Source organism: Pogoniulus pusillus, chromosome 6 (assembly GCF_015220805.1).
Source record: "Pogoniulus pusillus isolate bPogPus1 chromosome 6, bPogPus1.pri, whole genome shotgun sequence".
NCBI lineage: Eukaryota > Metazoa > Chordata > Aves > Piciformes > Lybiidae > Pogoniulus > Pogoniulus pusillus.
This window is the reverse complement of record NC_087269.1, coordinates 34257232-34279204: the sequence shown is the minus strand read 5'-3', so window position 1 is coordinate 34279204 and position 21973 is coordinate 34257232. Positions and strand designations below refer to the sequence as shown.

Below are 21973 nucleotides of genomic sequence, written 5' to 3'. Positions count from 1 at the left end.
AAAAGTAAAATCGTTTCATTTTGTTACTACCTTCCACATGACTTTGCCATTCTTTTTAGCACTATTATTGGTCAGGCACTTGTAACCTAAAGGTAGCTTTTACACATTTCTGTAATGGAAAATGAAGTATTTTAATCATTCTTTGTGATATCAAAACCTTTTTTGTCATTCTCTGTAAATGCACCACTGTTTTCCCATGAGTACCTTGAAGGAAATAGAAGAGGTTTTGAAATGCCTGTACATTTAGAATGATGTATTATTTGTAAGGAATGTGTGGAAAAACTCACTCCACTTTTAAAGCACAGTCTTGAAATATGCAATTTACTTAAAGGTAGCTTTATCTTCTTTTTATCACTATTGTTTCCTACTAAAAATGATGTTACAGATCTGCATGCTACTCACCACAAAATCTGAATATATTTCAGGGCATTTTGACAGTTTCGCACATTACACCAGTACTTAAGAAGCTTCACTGCTCTCGGTAAAGTATAGAACGAATTTGTTCTCCTGCTCACATCCAGGGCACTGCATGGTCTTGCCCTGCCTTATCTGGGTATCTTCAGTTCTTCACATGCCAGGCACCCCCTGCTTTTTAGTTTTCTAGCTTGTCACCTGAGTGTGTGCGCATAAGTCCTGTGTCTTCAGGTCATTTTGTCATGCTGACCAGTCACTTAATGAATTTCTTCTCATTTCATGTGATGGCTGCAACTGCATTAACTAAAAATTGTGTCCACTTAAAACATTATCAGCCTTGCTTATCTGCACAATTTTTTTAATGCATGCATGAAAAATGTTGTATAACTGAGTGGATCTCTTCAAACTGTATCTAGATTGAGATGGAGATATATCAGGTGTTTGTTCAGCTGTAAATGAGATTCTTAATTCTTACATGGCCTTCTGCCGCCAGAACCTCCTGGTTTTGTGACCTTGGCAGCTGGTATTTGCACTCAGGATGATGCCCTACAGAGTCTTTCAAGTGGCTGAAAAACTCTGCATGTCTTGGTCTCCAGTGGAATAAGTTAAGCTGTGGTGCAGATCTGAGGAATTTTGGGAAAATTATGGAAAATGTGTAGGGAAGAACAATGAGGGTAAAAAGTAAAAGCAAACCAACTTCATATTGATAACTAAATGTCTATGGATAAATAAATGTCTAAGGATTAGCTGTTCTGGTAAAGTCAAGAGAGTCAAACAATTTGGATGAACCTCTACCAGATTGTTTGCTCTGTAAGATAGCCCAATGGACTCCTTTACTTCAACCTTACTTCTGAGAAAAGCTGCTGTCTGAAAATAGGGAAAAATAAAGACTGTAATAGGAGAAATCCACTGTTGGTTTTGGTTGTTTTTCTCCTTTTTTCCCTCGCTTGCAAGTCTGTTCTTGCAAGTTTCATTTGATTAAATATGTGGAACAGACTTCAGGTCAAACAAAATATAACTTGTCTGTCAAACTGATTCTGTCAGGTTTAACTCTTGGATCTCATTTAAGCTCTCTCAAGCAAAATATGTGCTGTTTCTAGACAGAAGAGAGGGTAGCGCAACAATACAGTTCACTTTTCCTCCTTTTCCTCTTTCCCATTCCCTGCACTGATTTCTAGATCAGACACATCTTTTCACATCCTGTGTGCCTCACAGCTTTATTTATTCCCCTTTCTGAACCCAATAGTATTATTCTGTGATACACCTTGTATGTGACCAGCAATTCTTGCATGCAGCAGTTTTTCCCAGTAGCTTATAAATTATAAACTACAGGGAAGAACTTCTTCTGGATAATGCAGTGTCTACATTTCCAAAGACACCTTGTTTCTTTAATGAGACATAAAGCCATGTTAGCATTTATGCAGCCTGCACTACAGTTAATAGCTCTAGATTCAGACCATGAAACCTAAAAATACACTTGCTGTGGCATATATGAGCTATCATTTAATATTGCTGTTTCCTTGCTAGCGCATTAGTAAAGATGAAAAATATATAGCAGTTTCTCCTTGAAAGTTGGATCAGCGATATCGTGTAGGTACTTCTGCAGTGCAGCTCGTTACACCATCTCTGGAACACATATAGCATGGAAGCAGGCAAGGCTTTCAAAATCTCAGTCCTAAACAAATGTTACTCGGAACAGCCCTAGTTAGAAAACATTAACTTGTGTCCTGCTTCTAACAGCTCCACCAGAAAAGCTTGTTACATGGGTAGTATACTTGCCTTTCAGCAGCAACTTGGACTGCTCTCTGTACTTCTGATGCAGTTTGTAACATGCCCTAGGAGCACGCAGTGTGGCAGCACACTGTGTGCTGATTTCTGTCAGAGATTTGGCTGTCTAGAGTTTACTTTCTTTCTCTGATCTCTGAAAAGGGATAGTTGGTTCCATCAAAAGTTCTTATCTGATATCCAAGCTTGGAAAAATATTGTTGAATGCCCATAGGTAATACCTACATGAGGTGGATGTGTTGCTTGAAATGGTGGTAAGGTTAGTTCTTTGGCCATAACTATATTTAGCTCAAGTTGGATTCTCTAAGATGCATAGAGTTTGTATTAAGAATAAGAATTACTTCTGCAACTCCAAGGGGACCATTTGAAGTGCTCTTATGCTTTTGCGTGAGACTGCAAGGCAGGAATCTGGTCAGCCAGGAAGTGACAAATGTATGACTGGTGATTTTCTACAGCTAAGAGATTCTGATCATCTTTTCCACCTGCCAAATCTCAAACATGTACATTGTCTTCTCCCCCTCTCTGCAGCCCTAGTGAGTAGAAAGAAAACCTGCTTTGTTATGTTGGTGGTGAAGTGTTCCAGACTGATCAGCCTCTAGTACCAGTAATGCAAGCTACGAGTTTTGGAGATGCTTCAGCATATTCAGTTACTTCAAAGAAGAAGAGTAGATTATTCACAATTTATTTCAATAAACCTATGAAAAGCAGAATGTGAAAATAAATCAGTCATGTATTTCCAACGTGTACCACCAAATCTATAAGACAGTGTGCTGCATATCCAGGCTGCTGTTTCACCTTACCTGAGTTATTTGTAATTACTCTTTTTGTTTCTTGTGATGCTCCAGTATCAAGCATTAGTATTTGCAGTAAGGGTAATCATTTGCTTTAGCTGTATTTAACAGCTGTGTAATAGATAGATAGACAGAATGATAGAACCATAGAATGGTTTAGGTTGGAAGGGACCTCAAAGACCATCCATTTCCAACCCCCCACCATAGGCAGAGACATTTCCCAGTAGAACAGGTCACTCAAGGCCCCATCCAGACTGGCTTTGAACACCTCCAAGGAGGGAGCATCCACAACCTCCCTGGGCAACCTGTTCCAGTGTCTCACCACCCTCCCTGTAAAGAACTTTTTCCCTGTAGGCTCCCTTCAGATACTGGAAGGCCACTATAAGGTCTCCTTGAAGCCTTCTCTTCTCCAGGCTGAAGAGGCCCAGCTGTTGTAGCCTGTCCTCATAGCAGAGGTGCTCCAGCCCTCTGATCATCTTCATGGCTCTCCTCTGGACTCACTCCAACAGTTCAATGCCCTTCTTGTGTTGGGGCTCCAGAACTGCACACAGTGCTCCAGGTGGGGTCTGACAAGAACAGAGTAAAGAGGGAGAATCCCCTCCCTTGCCCTGCTGGCCATGCTTCTCTTGATGCAGCCTGGGACACAGTTGCTGTCTGGGCTGTACATGCACACTGCTGGCTCATGTTGAGCTTTTCATCAACCCAGACTCCCAGGTCCTTTTCCTTACTCAGATTCCCAGGTCCTTTTCCTCCAGGCTGCTCTCCAGCCCTTGGCCACCCAGCCTATATCTGTGCTTGGGATTGTGCTGGCCCAGGTGCAGGACCTTACACTTGGCCTTTTTCAATGTCATGAGGTTGGCCTGTCCCTCTCCAGCCTGTCCAGGTCCCTCTGGATGGCATCCCTGCCCTCTAGCAAGTCAACTGTGCCACACAGCTTGGTGTCATCTGCAAACTTGCTGAGAGTGCACTTGATTCCTCTGTCCATATTACTGACAAAGATGTTAAACAGCACTGGTCCCAGCACTGACCCCTGAGGGATGCCACTTGTCACTGGTCTCCAGGTGGACATTGTGCCATTGATCACCACTCTCTCTGTGCGATCCTCCAGCCAATTTCTTATCTGGTGAGTGCTGCACCCATTGAGTCTGTGTTTTTCCAGTTTGGTGACCAGGATGTCATGTGGGACAGAGTCAAATGCCTTGCTCAGACCCAGGTAGATGATGTCAGTTACCCTTCCCTTGTGCACTGTTGCTGTGCCTTCATTATAAAAAGCCACTAAATTTGTCAGGCATGATTTGCCCTTGGTGAAGCCTTTGCTGGTTACCACCAATCATCTCTGCTTTGTTTTCCATTTGACTGACTGGCCTGTAGTTTCTGGGGTCACTCTTTCTTCCCTTCTTGAAGATGTGCCTTATGTTTGCCCTTTTCCAGTCAGCAGGAACTTCACCAGTCTGCCACGACCTTTCAAATACGATGGCCAGTAGTTCAGCAACTTCATTTGCCAGTTCCCTCAGGACCCGTGGGTGGATCTCATCAGGCCCCGCAGACTTGTGCACATTCAGATTCCTTAGGCACTCATGAACATGATCTTCAATTATAGTGGGCAGATCTTCCTTCTTCCAGTCCTTAGTTTTGCCCTCTGGGTCTTGGACATTGTGGTTGGAGCCCTTGCCATTGAAGACTGTGGCAAAGAAGTCATTGAACCTTATCCATATCCTCTGTCACCAGCTCTCCATTTTCCTTCTGGAAGGGTCCTACGTTCTCCCTAGTGTTTCTTTCTCACTAATATACCTGAAGAAGTTCTTCTTGTTCCTATTAATATTCCTAGCCAGATTTAATTCTAGCTGTCTTTTGGCTTTTCTAACCTGAACTCTGGTGGCACAAACAATTTCTTTGTATTTGTCCCAGGTTACCTATCCTTGCTTCCACTCTCTGTAGGCTTCTTCTTGCATCTAAGTGTGTCCAGGAGCTCTCTATTCATCTATGCAGGCCTCCTCTTTTTTGGAATGCATTGCTCCTGGGCCTGGAGGAGGTGATCCTTGAACACTGACTATCTTTCCTGGCCCCCTCTTCCAAAGTTTTTTCCCATGGCATCCTGCCAAGGAGGAGCTTGAAGAGGTTGAAACCTGCTCTTCTGAAATCCAGAGCAGTGAGTTTGCTGTGCACCCTCCTTGATGCCTTGAGGAACTTTATCGTTTCATGGTCAAGGCTACCCTTCAGCTTCACTTCACTCACCAGCCCCTCCTTGCTGGGGAGGACTAGGTCCAGCACAGCACCTTTTCTTGCAGGTTCTTCTACCACTTGGAGGAGGAAGTTATTATTGATGCATTACAGGAGCCTCTTAGATTGCTGGGCTCTGCTGTTGATGTCCTTCCAACAGATGTCAGGGTGGTTGAAGTCTCTCATGAGGACCAAGGCCTGTGATCGTGAAGCTTGTCCTATTTGTTTGTAAAGGGCCTCATCTGCTTCACCTTCCTGATCAGGAAGTCTGCAGCAGACTCCTACTATGATGTCACCTTCCCCTGCCCTCCCTTTAACCTTTACCTATAAGCTCTCTGTTTTCTTGTTGCACATCCCCAGGTGGATCTCCATGGACTCTAGTTTGTCAGTGATGTAGAGGGCAACACCCCCTCCCCTTCTCGTCCCTCCTGAAGAGTCTGTAACCATTTGTCTCCAAGCTCCAGTTAGGAGATCTGTCCCACCATGTCTCAGTCATGCCAGTGACATCATAACCCTGCAGACTTGTGCATATTTGCAATTCTTCCTGCTTGTTCCCCATGCCCCTTGCATTAATGCAGAGGCATTTCAGTTGTGCCTTTATTGGAGCTGACTTACTGACTGATTTTCCCCTACCCTGATCCTTGGGAACTCTTTTCTCAGTCTGTACTCCAGTCTTAAGGTCAGATCCCACCTGTCTGTTCAGGCACCTCTGTAGCTATCAATCTATCTCTACCCCTCATGTCATCACTACCACGTGATGTCTTGCTGTTGGCAGCTACTACCTGAAGGAGATCTGGCTCATCTCTGCAAGATTTTGACTGCATTATTTTGTCCCCAGCATGCTTCTGGACAGCAGGTAGAAAGCCCTTACTAGTCCCCCATTGCTCCCACACCGGTGTGTCCTCCCACACAGAAGTGGATGTACACAGTGCCTTATGTATTGCCCATCTCATTTGGATGGTGCTCTAGGAGGAATGTGATGGAGAAGCTCTAAACAACTTTCTGATGACTGTGGAAGTGGACTATGGGAATATCTCTTGAATCATCTTGAATTTTACTGGCAAATAGTTAGGAAATTTCTTTTTAGAAAGAACCCAGCATGTGTTTATTAAATGTATTGTGGCAGCATAAAGAAAGCAGAAGTAAACATGATTCAGCCTTTCTCATTCTTCAAGCAATCAAACCACACAAAAATGAGAATAAATTAGAATATATTTTATGAATCCTATCTTTGTATATTCCCTGAGAATCTTAAAATAACATTGGCCACTTTTTCTTAATATTTGGGAAGTATTAATGCATTGTCTTAACTTGACATGTTCTGGCATTTATGAGCAAATGTCAAACTAATCTTTACACAGAGGTGTTAGCAGGTTGTGAATGTGCCCTTTGACATTAAAAGGAATTGTAGGTATTCTAATTAAAGTTTCCAAAGGACAGTTTTCTCCAAATGTTCACAGTCCTGTGTAGACAATTAATCATCTTTATATATTACTGTCTCCAGTCTGTACTTATAGTGCAAATCATAGTTATGACTTGGATGAAAACTTCATTTATTGTAAGGTGGATGTATTTTGTGAGCTAGCAGATTCAGCTGTGGTGCTGTGTCAGCGTGTGAGCTCTCTCACTACCCAGTGATTTGCCATCTGTCCTGTTTATGGCCAAGACCATTTATTTTCCCTTGTTCACTACAGAACTCTCAGGATATTAATATGGGCAAGTCTAGTTTTGACAGAGGCCGAATAATATGCTAAATGTTTTACCTCTTAGTTCTGTTTTTCACTTCATTTGGAAGGCGGGAAGATGGAAATGCCCTGTTAGTGCAAAGCTATGTGTGTTGTGAGTTATGGGCAAACCCCTGGTGGAGCTTTGCTTCTGTGTGGTTTTCTGAGAGACACAAGGTGTGTTTCGTGGTTTGTAGAGTCAGGAGAGTTGGATACTCATGACTGCAATTACTTGGCTTAGCTATTAGTTTCTGAAGGGCACAAGACAGTCTGTCTTTCTAATATGCTTAGTTACAGTTAGGAGCCAGCCAACGCTTGCCTCTCTGGCTGTCCTGATGATCTTGAATTGAAACCACTGACAAGATTACATTATGTGTAACACAGTTGTTTTTTTATCTTAGCTGTGCATTGATTTCTCCTTTCTGGGAGATAAGTGAATGTCTGCTGGGGCCTACATTTTGCTCTTACATGACCCTCGAATAAAGCAAGTTTGAGTTTAAAAGGTATTTGCCTCAGTTATGTGCGAAACCAGTGTATTAGCTGTTTACCACTTCATGATTTAGTAGGTAACTCCAGTTTGAAAAAGCCTTGTTTCTAGATGTGACAGATAGGTTGCAGTTTATATAAGACACAAACTTGGAGCAAGACCATTGCTCTTGCATTAAATTCTATGCTCACAGCAGTACCTGCCCTGTATGTAGCTATCTTTAGAAACAGTCTTGCTGGATATATCTCTGCCCTCAGTGAAATGTAGAAAGCAGCAGTACCGAGGAGGTGTTTCATTATTTAAAAGGTGAACGTTAAGATTCACTGCTGCTGCTCTATACATTACACAAACTGCAGACACAACAGATTTGTGCTAAATTATAGAGTAATAGACATGAGATAGACATGGCGTTGCTGAGCTTATCCTGCTGACAATTCTGTGGCTATAAGCTGTCTCCTCCAAATGCCCCTTCCTCTCAGTTTTTTATAAGAGTTTCAATTTGACTTTTTTTTCTTTTCTTTCCTTCTTTTATATTCTCCCATGAGAGAGCCAAGAGCTTGAGAACTTATTTGTTAACACCCCATCCCAGTTTATAAATAGTGAAATTGCCTCAAATTAGGAATGCCTGCCTTGAGACAAGTATTCAAGCATTTCTTTGCTTTAAGGAGCTAGCTCTGACAAGAGTTAGGTGGGGGTTTACTGGGTGAACTGTCAACCTTATTTCTCATACTTAAAATTCATAAAGCAACTTTATTTAGTTAAGTACTTTCTCTTTCCTTAAAACCTTTAAAAGCCTGCAAATACTGTCATACTTCCTCTGAATTAAGCCCCTGTCGTATTCTACACTTTGCTGACCTTATTTTTGTTGTAATGTTAATTTTTGCTTATATTGTAGAAGTGGTCATTCTGCAATAATTTGCCCTTCTAACAGGTTATTTATTAAAGACGTTAGTGAAGTGCTGTGCAAAGTGCATTGCAAAGAAGAGCACACAGTGTCTAAACAGTGCAGTAAAGGTATTTCTCCATGACAAGTTCAGAAGCGATCTGTGTCTGCTTGTGTAACTCCTGTCTAATTCCTAAGTACCAGTGATCTTCGAGTTGTAATTTAGGTGTCCAGTTGGCAGAACTACTTCCTGAGCAATGACAACCTGTGAATAGCTATAGTGTAAAAGCAGAGAGTGGCAAGCCCTACGTCGCTTCTCAGTGCTCTGTTCATACATGTAGGGATCATCTCTTGGCATGGAGGGGCAGTGCTTCATAGGTGTGTGGCTTTGTGTTTCCATGCTTCTGTGGCCAGATGTCTAGCTTCTATGAAATCCCTGCATGATAAACATGTACTCTGACATCTGGGTGTCAGTGCATTTTTTGAAGTATAGAGTGGAGTAGCTTTAAGATGGAGTGATGAAATAGGTAAAGCTGCAGCAGAAAGCATATTTGTTGAGTTTTAATTACATATTTTTTTGTTGCCTTTCTAGGTCTGATGTAGTTGTTCTATGCTTTTCAATTGCTAATCCTAATTCCCTGAATCATGTGAAAACGATGTGGTATCAAGAAATCAAGCATTTCTGTCCTCGCACACCTGTCATTCTGGTGGGCTGCCAGCTAGATCTCCGCTATGCAGATCTTGAGGCTGTTAACAGAGCCAGACGCCCTTTGGCAAGGTAAAGTTTAAACAAAAAGAAGAACTAAAAAAAAACACCCACCTTGGTAATCAAGTACAGTGCTTTCAAAAGAGAAATGGTAGAACTTCGTTTCTTTTATTTTTTGCTGTTGTTAATTGAAAATCTGTGTTCTGCTTTTTTGACCCTGTTGTCTGAGTTGGTTAATTCTTTAACACACATGCACACAGACACACAGGTTTTATGTTTCCTGCAATCTTTTTGCACACTGGGCATCTGAACTTGTTTGTGTGCCTGAACACTGTGATAATATAGAGATAATAATGATCACCAGTCATTTTCTTAAGTGATATTCTTGATCTGAACACGTGTGTCACATCCTACTCTGTCACTGCTGTTTGGTACTATTTGAAACTGACAGATTCTAATCAAGTTTTGTTAATCCCACTCCCCCTTTTTTTTGTTTATGTAATCCTAGATCGTGGCAGTTGCAATTTTTTTTTTTTTAATTCTTAGATTAAAAGAGAGTTTGAGGTCATTCTGGATAAATTTTGTTTCTCTCTAGTTCAAAAACCAAGCATTCACATGTTTGGGCAAAACAGTCCCACAGTTACCTGCTCACTTCTGCTTTCTTCCTTTCATGTGAATTTGAATGAGAAATAATATCCATGCCCGTGTAATTAAAGGCTGTATTGTAACAGATGTCCATAAAGGGCTTGAAAGACTGTTTTCTGGGCTCTCAGAAAACTTTGCATTGCATTTCATTTGACTCAGCAATAGGATTTTCATGGGTTGGTTTGTTTCTTAAACATTTCTTGGTTGTGTGAGCGGTGTGGACTGTTTGGTTGACGCTCTAAAAAGGAAATGTTTTTTCAAAACTCTTCTTATGCCCTAATCCTCCTTTCTGATTTCACCAGTCTGCATCAGTATTCTGCCTGTCTAGCACAGACTTCTGCCACCTGATCTGATTATTATCTGGTGACTACAGCAAGCTGTTGTCTGGAGTGTGTTTAAATCTGTGCCAGCTTGTGTCTGTCCAATATGGTATGCTCAGAGAACGCACTGTTGAATCATGTCTTCTGGTGAAATAATTTTTTTGTTGACAAAATGAATTCTAGCCCAGACTTTTTTGCTGGTTTGTTTAGCCTAGAGCTGCACTGGAAATTCATGAGTTTCCACATGATGCTTCTACAGCCAAAATGTAGGCCTAGCTCCTGAAGTGTGTGTTCAGTTATGATTTTGTCATAGGCTGCTATGGTTTTCTTTAAAAAGCATAAGCTTAAGAAATACTTCTCCTTTCATTTTTAGCTATATTTTTGGTGTTTCTATGTCCTGAGAATTCCCATTTGAGTTCAAATGAGGGATACAAAGAAAGATACTGACAAAATATCTGAGTTGAAGGGGACACCAGGAGGTTTCTCCAGCGTCTTATCAAATGCTTTTACAGCAGATTTCTCTTGAACAGAGAGGAGGCTTGCTTCATTTTATGCAAAGGATATCTAGATATTTTCAGTAATGTTGCAAAGACACTGCCAGTCTTAATTGAGATTATGTTTATGTGCTATTGTAAAACTCTTCTTTTATGTTCTGTTTCACCTGAATGATAGTGATCTCAGAATTGTTGCTGAGACATTTAGTAAAATTCCATGCTTTCTGGAGAAACTTTGTGGTGGTTGTGGTGTCTGAGGAAGTTGTGTTCTGTTTGTTTAACCCTAGGCCAATCAAAAGAGGCGACATTTTGCCACCAGAAAGAGGCAGAGAGGTTGCTAAGGAGCTTGGGATACCATATTATGAAACCAGTGTATTTGACCAGTTTGGGATTAAAGATGTGTTTGACAATGCAATTAGAGCTGCCCTGATCTCCAGAAGACACCTGCAGTTCTGGAAATCCCACTTGAAGAAGGTCCAAAAACCTTTGCTTCAGGCTCCATTCCTACCTCCAAAAGCTCCTCCTCCAGTTATCAAAATTCCTGAGTGTCCAGTACTGAGCATGAATGAAGCTGGATATTTATTGGACAGCCCTCTGTGTGCAGATGTTATGTTTGTTCTCCAGGAGCAGGACTATATTTTTGCTCACAAGATATACCTAGCTACCTCCTCTTCTAAGTTTTATGACCTTTTCTCAATGGAGTGTGAGGACAGTCCAGAGTTGGATGAAACACCGTGTAATAAAGAAAATACAAACAAGGATGTTCTGACAAGTCACTTTGAGCCAACTAGTGTCTGTGATGACATAACCTTGAAAGCTGCTGATGTTAAAATCCCCCCATCAGAAAGTACTGACTCTTTAAAAACACCAGAGCCTGAACTTGGTGAAATAAATTCTGTATCAAGATCTCCACCATCATGGGGTAAGGGGTTTGTTAGTGTGCATAAGGAAATGCAAGTGAATCCTGTCTCAAACAGGACGTGTCCTGTAACTGTGGTAAAAATGGATTCATCTGTGCAGGCTGGACCTTTTAAAACTGTTTTGCAGTTCTTATACACGGGACAGCTGGATGAAAATGAAAAAGATCTCACAAGACTGGCTCAGATTGCTGAAATCTTGGAAGTATTTGATTTGCGAATGATGGTGGAGAATATTATGAATAAAGAAGCCTTCATGAATCAAGAGATCACTAAAGCATTTCATGTCAGGAAAGCTAATCGGATAAAAGAGTGCCTTTACAAAGGGACCTTCTCAGGTAAGTAAATACATGCTTTAACAGGAGAAGCACTAACTCTGCTCTCATTCACATTACTGTCACTTCAGAGACTTCAACGAGTGTGACATCTTACATTGTTCTGAGAGGAAGGATGAGCTCAAATTTGTAGTGTTACTTGAGGCCAACGGTTCCAGCCTGGGGTTCTGCAGAGTAATTTCAGAATTTACACAGAAGCTTTTAAATAAGTAACCCTATTTTCTAAGGTGCTGAGCACCTAATACCTACTTTTTAAGGGAGGCCTTTTATTTAACTGTGTAAAACACCAGAGTTCTCTAGTGAGAACTACTAGAGTAGGGGTTGTGGGAAGTGAAAAAAGTCCTTGCTTAGCAATGTGCAAGTAGAATGTACGTTCTTGAGATGGTTTGACTTGCAGTCTGCCTGTTTCTTTGCTCCCATGGCAGATGTGACATTTAAATTGGATGATGGAACCATAAACGCCCACAAGCCACTGCTGATCTGTAGCTGTGAATGGATGTCTGCTATGTTTGGAGGATCATTTATTGAAAGCTCAAACAGTGAGGTATTTGTCCATTTTTGTCCATTGTGCTTATGCTTATAACATCTGATGGATTTAGAATGATGGCAAGCATCATTCTGTATCTATTTGAAGGGCTGCAATAATCCCTCGAATGACTGTGCTTCTTCAGTTTTTCCTTTGCAGACCTGGAATGCTTTTCTCCTTACAGCACTGAATTAGGAAATTAGGATGCCTAGGAGAATTACATATTTTTTGGAGGCATGAGACTTCCTTCAATGCTGGAACATGTGTTTAAACATTTTGGCAGCAGGGGCAGGAATTGAATAGGGATTTGTACATTTCTTAAGTATTAAGTCTTAAAGTTGTGTGAATATATATGTCAGAAGCATTGCAAAGAATTCTTGGGGCAAGGGTATTGTTGATGGAATTAGAAGGAAGAAAGAGTTCAAGAACTAGAAAAGGGAGCTAGCTTTGCAATACTTCACTAGAAACTAAGCTTAGATTCTCTAGTGCATCTGCTTCTCCTTTTGAAGAAAACAGGTATGAAGTCCACCATAAAATATTTCAATGCTTTAAGATTTTGCAGCAGAAGCCTCGTGTTTTCAGGTGCCTTTGTGGTCTGTTTTCTAGTTTCTAAATGCTCTGCTAATACTGGAAGATTGTGTTCTACTTATATTTTTTTTTTACTTGCTTCTTCTAATACAGCTGTAAATACAGTTCCTTTCCCAGAGGCATACTGAACAAGTGGTTCATTAAAAATACATAATTTGGTACTAGTAAGCAACATTTGACAGTGAAAAATATACATTTATTTTCTACCAGCCCATTTTTAATTATTAACTTAACAGTCTTAGCTCATCTTTCCAGTTTAAAATGGCTTCCATTTTGTAACATTGAAAGCATTCAGTAAAGATATGAGCTGAATTGTTGCCTTTGACTGTCTTACCAAAAAATCAAACCATCCACATTTTACTTAGCTTTATTTTGTATTTGAAACACAACATTTTATTAAACTCATTCTCTGAATTTACAGTTATCTGCACCAACTAAAAGGTGTTAAAAATGAGTTTCATAACTAGTTCTACTTACTTGGAGAATTATGCTACTTCCCAGAGTGGCTGATACCCCTAAGTGGGTTCATATTTTGCGCTCTGAGATCTGGGTTTGAATCTCACCCATCCAAGCAGAGCTGAAAGAAAAAAATCACAAGCCCCTAGGGTTAACAACCTGCTTTATGATAACGATTAAACCTCATCTAGCAGGAAGTACATGGTGACTACTTCCAAGTAGTCAGATTGAGTTGCATGCCCTCTAGCTTCTCATCATGACTTCAGTATTCTGCTCTGCAAGTTTTGTTGCTTTGTATTTAATGCAAGTTCTTCACAATACCACAGTGCATTCTAAAGTTTCAGCATCTATTATGAAATTGTGAAGATGGACATAGAACTGTTGGAGCAAGTCCAGAGAAGGACCATAAAGGTGATACAAAGGCTGGAACACCTCTGCTATGAGGATGGGCTGAGGGAGCTGGGTTGTTTGGCCTATAGAGGAGAAGTCTCCAGGAGGGTCTTAGAGCTGCCTTCCAATACCTGAAGGGATCCTACAGGAAGGCTGCAGAGGGACTTTTCATAAGGGTGTCTAGCAATAGGACAAGGGGGAGTGGTTTGAAGCTGAGGGAGAGGTTTAGACTGGATCTTAGGAAGATCTTCAGTATGAGGGTGGTGGGATGCTGGAATAGGTTGCCACAAGAGGCTGTGGATGCCTCCTCCCTGGGGATGTTCAAAGCCAAGCTGGATGAGGCCTTGAATACCAAGTCTGGTTGAGTGGTGTCCCTGTCCATGGCGGGGAGATTGGAGTAAATAATGTCTAAGAAACCTTCCAACCTAAGCCATTTTAATATTCTACATGCACAACAAACTGCTGATGAACATGATTGACTAGTCTAGGTATTGAGAGCAGACTTATCTGTCACAACCTTGAGCTCTGCAAAAATCAATTTCACCTTGTTCTTTGGAGGGTTTACAGTGTGCAAAGTGTAGTTGAGATGCTAGAGTGATTGGTTACAGTGAGGCCTTCTAGCTCTCCTTCCTCTCTGTTAGGCATCCTTACAGTGAAATGAAGTTGGGATTGTGCTGCTGAGAAATTGGATAGCTTTTATTCTAGTCTTGATAGTTTCATTACATGGTGGTTACACTGATTACACATGTGGCAGAAATGGTTTACATTTTCTTTGCCTCATTTCTTCAGTTCTCAGTCCTGTCCCAGCTATCATTTGCTTGGATAAGTTCATTATTTATAGACAGACTGAGGGAGGTTACCTTTGTTATCTTTAGGTTTCCATTATTCACAGAATCCCAGGGAGGTGGTGGAGTCACCGTCCCTGCAGGTGTTCAAGAAAAGACTGGATGAGGCACTTAGTGCCATGGTCTAGTTGATTGGATAGGGCTGGGGGATAGGTTGGACTGGATGATCTTGGAGGTCTCTTCCAACCTGGTTGATTCTGTGATGATTCTGTGAATATCTGTTTGCCAAGAGCAGATAGATTGCATTCCTCAAGAAGTCTACCAAGGGAGGTTTGGCATGTGAAGAGTTCAGTGGCTTTTATGTATCACAAGGAGCTGCTCACTTGCATGCTAGAAAGCTTTCATAGAACCAAGCAGGTTGGAAGGGACCTCCACGATCATCCAGTCCAACCTAGCACCCAGCCCTAGGCAATCAACTAGACCATGGCACTAAGTGCCTCATCTAGGCTTTTCTTCAACACCTTGAGGGATGGTGACTCCACCACCTCCCTGGGCAGCCCACTCCAATGCCAATCACTCTCTCTGTGAAGAACTTCCTCATAACATCCAGCCTAGACTTCCCCCAGCACAACTTGAGACTGTGTCCCCTTGTTCTGTTGCTCGTTTCCTGGGAGAAGAGACCAGCCCCCACCTGGCTACAGCCTCCTTTCAGGTAGTTGTAGGCAGCAGTGAGGTCCCCCCTGAGCTTCCTCTTCTCCAGGCTAAACAACCCCAGCTCCCTCAGCCTCTCCTCACAGGGCTGTGTTCCAGGCCAGGGAAATTTGTTTTTTGAAAACCATTTTCTCTCTGTTTCTGGAATGGCTTGAAAAGACACAGTCCAGCCAAGTGTCAGAGTGAAATATGGCCTCTGATAATTTCTTAGTTATTACAGATTCTTCTCTTAAATCTCTTTTCCAGGTAGTTCTTCCCAACATAAACAAGACTTCCATGCAAGCAGTTTTAGATTACTTGTATACCAAGCAGCTGTCCTCCAGTCAGGAACTGGACACACTTGAGTTAATTGCTTTGGCAAATAGATTTTGCCTTCCTCACCTGGTTGCGCTAGCAGGTAAGAATTTGTGGCCTTGTCCACTGTGGTGTCTTCTGCAATGGTTGAAACACAGTTTGGTGGTTTTTTGCTTTTGTGCTAAACCAGCTCTCAATACTGAAGTATTCTGTGCTTTAAAGATGAAAAGAGCAAACATTGTCTTTAGCATTAATGTTCATTCTGTTTAGTTCTTGTAAATGTTCTGAGTCCAAAGGCTGCCACCAACAGCCGGACCTTAAAGAATCAAATTATCTGACAATGTTTCCAAGAAGCACTCAAAACCTCTAAGATATTAATGATTCTAGGAAAGGGTTAAGGAGACTCTTGAACTGAAGTGACTTTTGGGGGAACTGGTTAGCTTTCTTCTGAATTCTAGGAACAGCTAATCTGAGAAACTGAAGAGGGCCTGAGGTGAACTTTTCTCTATTAGTGCTGTGGATATAGTTATTAATAAATGCACAATGCAATGACAAGTACAGTGTGGCCTAAAAGCTTCACTGTTGCTTTTGTATTGCCCAAAAGAGAGAGATAATCCATATTTCTAATTTATATTGAATATTGCACTTTTCCATTCTGCCAGAAAGAGGCTGATGGCTTCTGAACTTTGCTCTCCTATAGGCGTGCATTAATTGCAGGTTTGATTTCTGCAACAAGGAGATAAGAATTATGTGTGAAACCAGAAATAAATAGTTCAGGTTGAGGCAAAGGGGCAAATCTTCATGTGGACTGCACTCCACTGGAGCAAGATGGTTTATACCTGCGACGTAGAATTGCCAGCCACATGTCTAAATGCCAGAATTTGACTTCAGCAAATCTGAAGTTGCTCAGGATGTCTGGGTGAATGTGCCACTTACGTAATGCTAGAATTAACACTAGGAGAAGGGACAACATGCCTCCTTAGTTCTGTTACTTGTGGAGGATCTGACATTTCCCTTTGCCTGTTTCCCTGGAGAGTAATGAGTTTTCTCCTCAAACAGAACAGCATGCAGTACAGGAGCTGACAAAAGCCTCCATGAGTGGTGTTGCAATAGATGGAGAAGTCCTAGCTTATCTGGAACTGGCTCAGGTCAGTATGCACTCCTTTTTAAAGAGATTGTGGCCAACTGCAGAACTTAGTTTTAGCACCTAAATGATTTTGGTCCATCTAAGTGGCTTGACATCTGTAGGTCTGAGAGTGACTGATGATAGAATTTAGGTTTGTACTGTAAAGATTTTTACTCCTCTGGGAGGTGCTGTCTTTCAGCTATATATTCAAGTTTTTCTTGATTGTAAAGTTTCCAAGCTCTGTGTTCTCATGGTCACATTTCAGTAATGTGAAATGTAGTGTAATGAAGCTGTTCAGTTTAGTGGTATTGGCTGATTCTTGAGTTCCTTTCAATTCAGTATTTGTAGCTGTGTTTAGACCTCTGTTGTGAAGGTAATTGTATTCTTAGACTTGACATTTAGGCCAGCTACTTGGAGCCCATCAGCTGATCAAATCCTACTACTTTAAGTTCAAACACAGTTGAATATTTCTTAAGTCTCAGAAACCATGAAAAGAGAGCTCCAGACCACAGTTAAACTGCATACCTCCATTCTCTAAAAGGAGTGCTACAGCAGTCTCCCAGATACAGCAGTACAAGCCACAGTATTTTTTAAGTTGACTTATTCTTGATTTCACACTACTGATAAGTCTGGCTGCAGCTTGGTCTGAATTTCAGTAGCACTGAAATACAGCACAGGATGGCCACCATGCAAGACGTCCTGCAGGTGCTTTCAAATCCCACTTTTGCAATACCTACAGTGCTGCAAAACCAGCCCTGAGTTCGTTCCAAGAAAAAGTAGTTCACTTCATTTCAATTTCATTTCCTTCCTTTGTTTTTTCCTGCAGTTTCTAGAATATCATCTGTGCCCAGTACCTACACGAATATCTAATGTGAGAAGATCACAGTAGATGATCAGAGTGCCAGAACAGACACAGATGCAAGATTTTGTGTTGAGCTTTCAGTAATGTTTAAATTCTGTCAGCAAGCATACTTTTAGAGGGAGTTACTTCAGAGCAGGCTTTGCAGTAACAGACAGCAATATACGACTGGTGCAATCATATCAGACTGCAGTTTACCATCTGCTGTGCATGCTGAGCACCTATTCATGAGCATTTTGGGCCGCTGGTTGTTCCAGCAGAACTGTGCAACAAGGTCTAGGGAATCTAGAAGCCACTTCAGCCTCAAAAGCTCTGGTGTATGCTTGTGAGAGTACTGCCAAATACAATCAGCTGGGGATCACTGTGGCTTTAGTTGTTATTTGGGGCTGCAAAATGAATAATAACTTCAGGAAATAAAATAAGGCCCTTCTTTTTCTTTACAGTTTCACAACGCTAACCAGCTGGCAGCTTGGTGCTTGCATTACATTTGCACCAATTATAACAGTGTTTGCTCCAAATATCGCAAGGAAATCAAAGCTAAATCTTCAGGTAAGGGCATCTTCCCCCCCCAGTTTTCTCCCGAGGTGTTGCTTCTCTCCAAATGGTTAAACATGAAGACAAAGATGAGCTAAGGTAGCTAAGACATGAGATTGAAATTCTATGCTATCTCAAGTAGCATTCATAAATTTTTCTTGTCTTTAAAGAAAGGTCATAAGCATTGGCCTGATTCCTGGGCAGGTGGTGTGCTCTATACCTATTTCAGGGATGCCAAATGGAACAGCTATTTTCAGGTTCAGCAATGAAAAATAGACTTTGTAATGTGCTTGGTTTCTAACACCCTTTGGTGGACTATGGCCCAGAGTGCAGCTGCTTCCATAGCCTTTTCTCCTTGTAAGACACGTGGAAAGTGGGGGAGTCCTTGACAGGCCAGCTGACGTAGTCTGGATAAAAGATAAGCGGCGGAGCTTTTTGCAGACGTTTCTGGCATTTGTGTATCTTATTGGCTTGTTTGGGGTCTTTTTTATTTTCTTTTTAATCAGATAATCAAGAATATTTTGAGAGACATCGCTGGCCTCCTGTGTGGTATTTAAAAGAAGAAGATCACTACCAGCGAGTTAAAAAAGAAAGAGAAAAGGAAGATGTTGCACTGAATAAACACCATTCGAGGCGGAAGTGGTGCTTCTGGAATTCCTCTGCTGTAGTTGCCTGAACAAAGTAAAGAAGTGAAAATCCATAGCCAGTGTCAGAAATTAGTCTTATTGTTAGAAACAAAAGATATAGTTCAGGTTTTCAGGAAACCTTGTTCCATGTGTGCATTTATTATTGCTAGAGTCAAAAGCACAAGCTCACTAAAGAGTGAGCCTGGAACAGCTCCTTGAAGTTATATATATATATATATATATATATATATATTTTTGTCTAGTAAGCAGATAAACATCTACCATTATTACATTTCTTTTTATATAAAAAGAAAAAATCCAGCATTAATGTTTCAGTCTCCAATTGGGAAATATTTTTATACTGTGGTATATTTTGTTCAGATTAAATTCTGGATACCTTTTTATGTTACAGATCACAAAATAACCATGTAGCAGCTTTATAATTAGATTTTAACTATTTTTACTCTGCGAGTACAGTGAAATAGACAATCTTCAGTCATAAGAGAAGGCTTTTAGAGTATCTCATAAAAAAATCATCTGAGGAAAAGAAATCTCATTGCCTAGTATAGATTGTCTTTTTTAAACTAAGTACTGTGCACTGGTAATATAATTAGATTATTATTATTTCCCCTTCCTAAAGTAAAGGGTTAGAATAAGATCCAATAACTGCAAGATATAGAGTGCTTTATCTTTGCTCAGCTGAATAATAGGCAGTATAATTACCTGTTCAACTGCAGGCAAATGTATTTCTAATATTTGCCATGTAAGTGCAAATAATTATGACTATTGGGCCATGTGAAATCTAGTTATTCTAAGTATTCAGAGGTTTTATATGTCTAGATCAAAGAGAATATTTCTAAAATCATTTAGAAGGGCTTATTAATTTATATCCTTATACAAGTGTGGATCTGAATACAAAAAGCAGTTATACTGCTTGCACTTGAATTACTGCATGGCAGTTACCTTGTTCTGTGAGATCTTAACCATGCAGCTATTCCTCATGCTGAATTCCTTTTTGCTTCACTGCAAGCAAATGAAAGGGCTGCAAAAACAAGTAGAAGTTATTTCATGTTACAGCATTTTGTAAATGAAGAAGGGTCTTCACACACAAGATCACTTCATTTTGATCCAAATTGTTTTACAGATTTTCCCAGGTAAAACTCAGAATGTGAGATGATTTTCCCAGGTAAAACTCAGAATGTGAGATGATTTTTAAGTATTTCTTCTGGAAGTAGATGCTCCCAGAAAGCTGGGTGCAGAAGGGCAGAAATTTGCACAAGTAGTGCAAGAAAAAAATGGAAAGCCTCCAATGTTTTCAAATATCAGCCACTACTCTGAAGCTGCAGTGTTACACTAGATTACATAAGGATGAGAGCATTTTTTTGTAAAGACCAAAACTAAACTGTAGGCTGTAGGACATACACATGCAATCCTGTACTGTCTCAGGCAGAATTCTGTAACCAAGGTAGTATTGTGTGTTAGGTTCATTAATACTGTTTTGTGCTGCCAGCTCAGCATTCAATGTGAAAAGCTGTTTGTTTGTGTTTGTTTTCTTCTCTGTATTCAGAGGCAAGGTAGTACAGTCAAAGGCCTGTACTGTAGGAAAGGCTTTGGACTGAAAGCCATATACACCTCTACATGTTTGCGTTCCGAATGGACTTGTTCTTGGCAGATGCTACCACAGGATGGTAGAAGCCAGCCAGCGTGGAAGGAAATGCTGCTTTACAAACTTTTATAAGGCAAGCAAGTGGCAGATTCTCACCCCCATAAGATTCATCACCATACAGTGATAAAGAAGGGCTACACGTGATGGTCGCGAATATGTCTCCTAAGTTCTTGGTCAGAGATAATGTAGATTGTGGTAAAGAAGAATGAATGCTGGAAGACATGTCAAGACTAAGGTGAGATAAATACCTTTTGTCATAAAATGTTAACCAGTCACATTTTAAGTATTGCTACTAGGTTTTACACAACCAAAGCTGTGTGATTGTAATCTTGCCAAACTGTAATGGATATATAAAATGAACCTGAGGTATATGCAATAATACACAGTTGTGCTAGTTATCAGCTACTATAACCAAGTGGCTGGTTCATTTGGTTAATGCTGTCTATGGCCTTTAATCTTGATGGTTATTTTGTGTTTTTTATTTTGCAAAAGTCAATAAAATTGTTTAGTTACAAATTGTCTCCCAGCTCTTTGAAGAAGCTTCCTGTATTTGTAGTAGGTGCCACCGTTTGTAGCGCTGCTCCTAAGCATCCCGTGGTGGTATCATTAACTGAATTTTGCTGAGCCTGTACTCACGTGTCATGTCAGGATTTACGGTTGGGAATGTCACAAGGAAATCTACAGCATATAGAGAGTCATAGAATAGGTTGGGTTGGAAGGGACCTTAAAGGTCCGTCTAGTTTCAACCCCTTGCCATGGGCAGGGACACCTTCCACTAGACCAGGTTGCTCAAGGCCTCATCCAACCTGGTCTTGAACAGTTCCAGGGATCAGGTGCCTACAGCTTCCCTGGGCAACCTGTTCCAGTGTCTCACCACCTTCACTGTAAAAAATGTCTTCCTAATGTCCAGTCCGAATCTTCTCTCTTCATTGCCCCTTGTCCTGTCACTACAAGGCCTTGTATGAAGTTCCTCCCCAGCTCTCCTGTAGCCTGCTTCAGGTACCAGAATGCTGCTGTAAGGTCTCCCTGGAGCCTTCTCTTCTGTAGGCTGAACAACCCCAGCTTTCTCAGCCTATCCTCATATAGCACAGGTGTTCCAGCCCTCTGATCATCTTCTTGGCCTTCTCTGGACCCATGCCAGCAGGCCCATGTCCTTCCTATGTTGTGGACTCCAGTGCCCAACACACGATGGCAGAAGGTTGGTGCATGTCACTTACTGTTAAGCTGCATAGCAAAAAACATATCTTGCCACTTTCCCCTATGGTTTCTGATATTTAATTACTGTGATATTACCCAAGGGACATGAAACTAATTGGTTGTGACAGATCTGTGGAGAAAGAAAAGCAGGTAAACAGCAGGAAGTCCATAAGGTTTTCAGTGCACTCTAAACTTTGTACAGGCACTGTTTCCCTTGCTTCCTCACTACCTGAGTTGTCTACCATTACACAGAATCTCTCATTATCTCTTAGTGGACTCTCAGCAACTACCTCTCTGAATAGAGGTTAATTGATAGAGGTAGGAAGCTGGTGCTCTTCAAAAGCATTTGTTTTGCAAGATGGTCACGCAAAGAGTCATGTTTGTGCTGGGTTTGTTTTTTAAAGCTCTTAAGCAATGCCAAGGTTGTTGAAAGCAAGCACACTCAGCACAATGTATGTTTCTTATCATCCTGATTTATGAGAATGTAAAGATAG

The 21973-nt window shown here is 41.0% G+C and overlaps 1 protein-coding gene across 4 annotated transcripts in view; it reads left to right on the top strand.

Annotated features, from left to right (window-relative positions):
* Nucleotides 1-20798, top strand: part of RHOBTB1 (Rho related BTB domain containing 1) — a 57277-nt gene extending 36479 nt beyond the window's left edge. For 2 of the 4 annotated variants that reach the window (XM_064145177.1, XM_064145179.1), the window contains 7 exons: nt 8897-9082; nt 10757-11724; nt 12147-12265; nt 15424-15574; nt 16531-16619; nt 17900-18005; nt 18497-18848. In XM_064145177.1, the coding sequence (XP_064001247.1) occupies nt 8897-9082; nt 10757-11724; nt 12147-12265; nt 15424-15574; nt 16531-16619; nt 17900-18005; nt 18497-18666 (1789 nt within the window). In that variant the 3' untranslated portion in view covers nt 18667-18848. Of the gene's footprint in view, nt 1-425; nt 482-8896; nt 9083-10756; nt 11725-12146; nt 12266-15423; nt 15575-16530; nt 16620-17899; nt 18006-18496; nt 18849-20183 lie in introns of those variants that run through there. The other 2 variants (XM_064145178.1, XM_064145180.1) reach the window with 2 other exon arrangements.
* Nucleotides 20799-21973: the final 1175 nt, after the last annotated feature.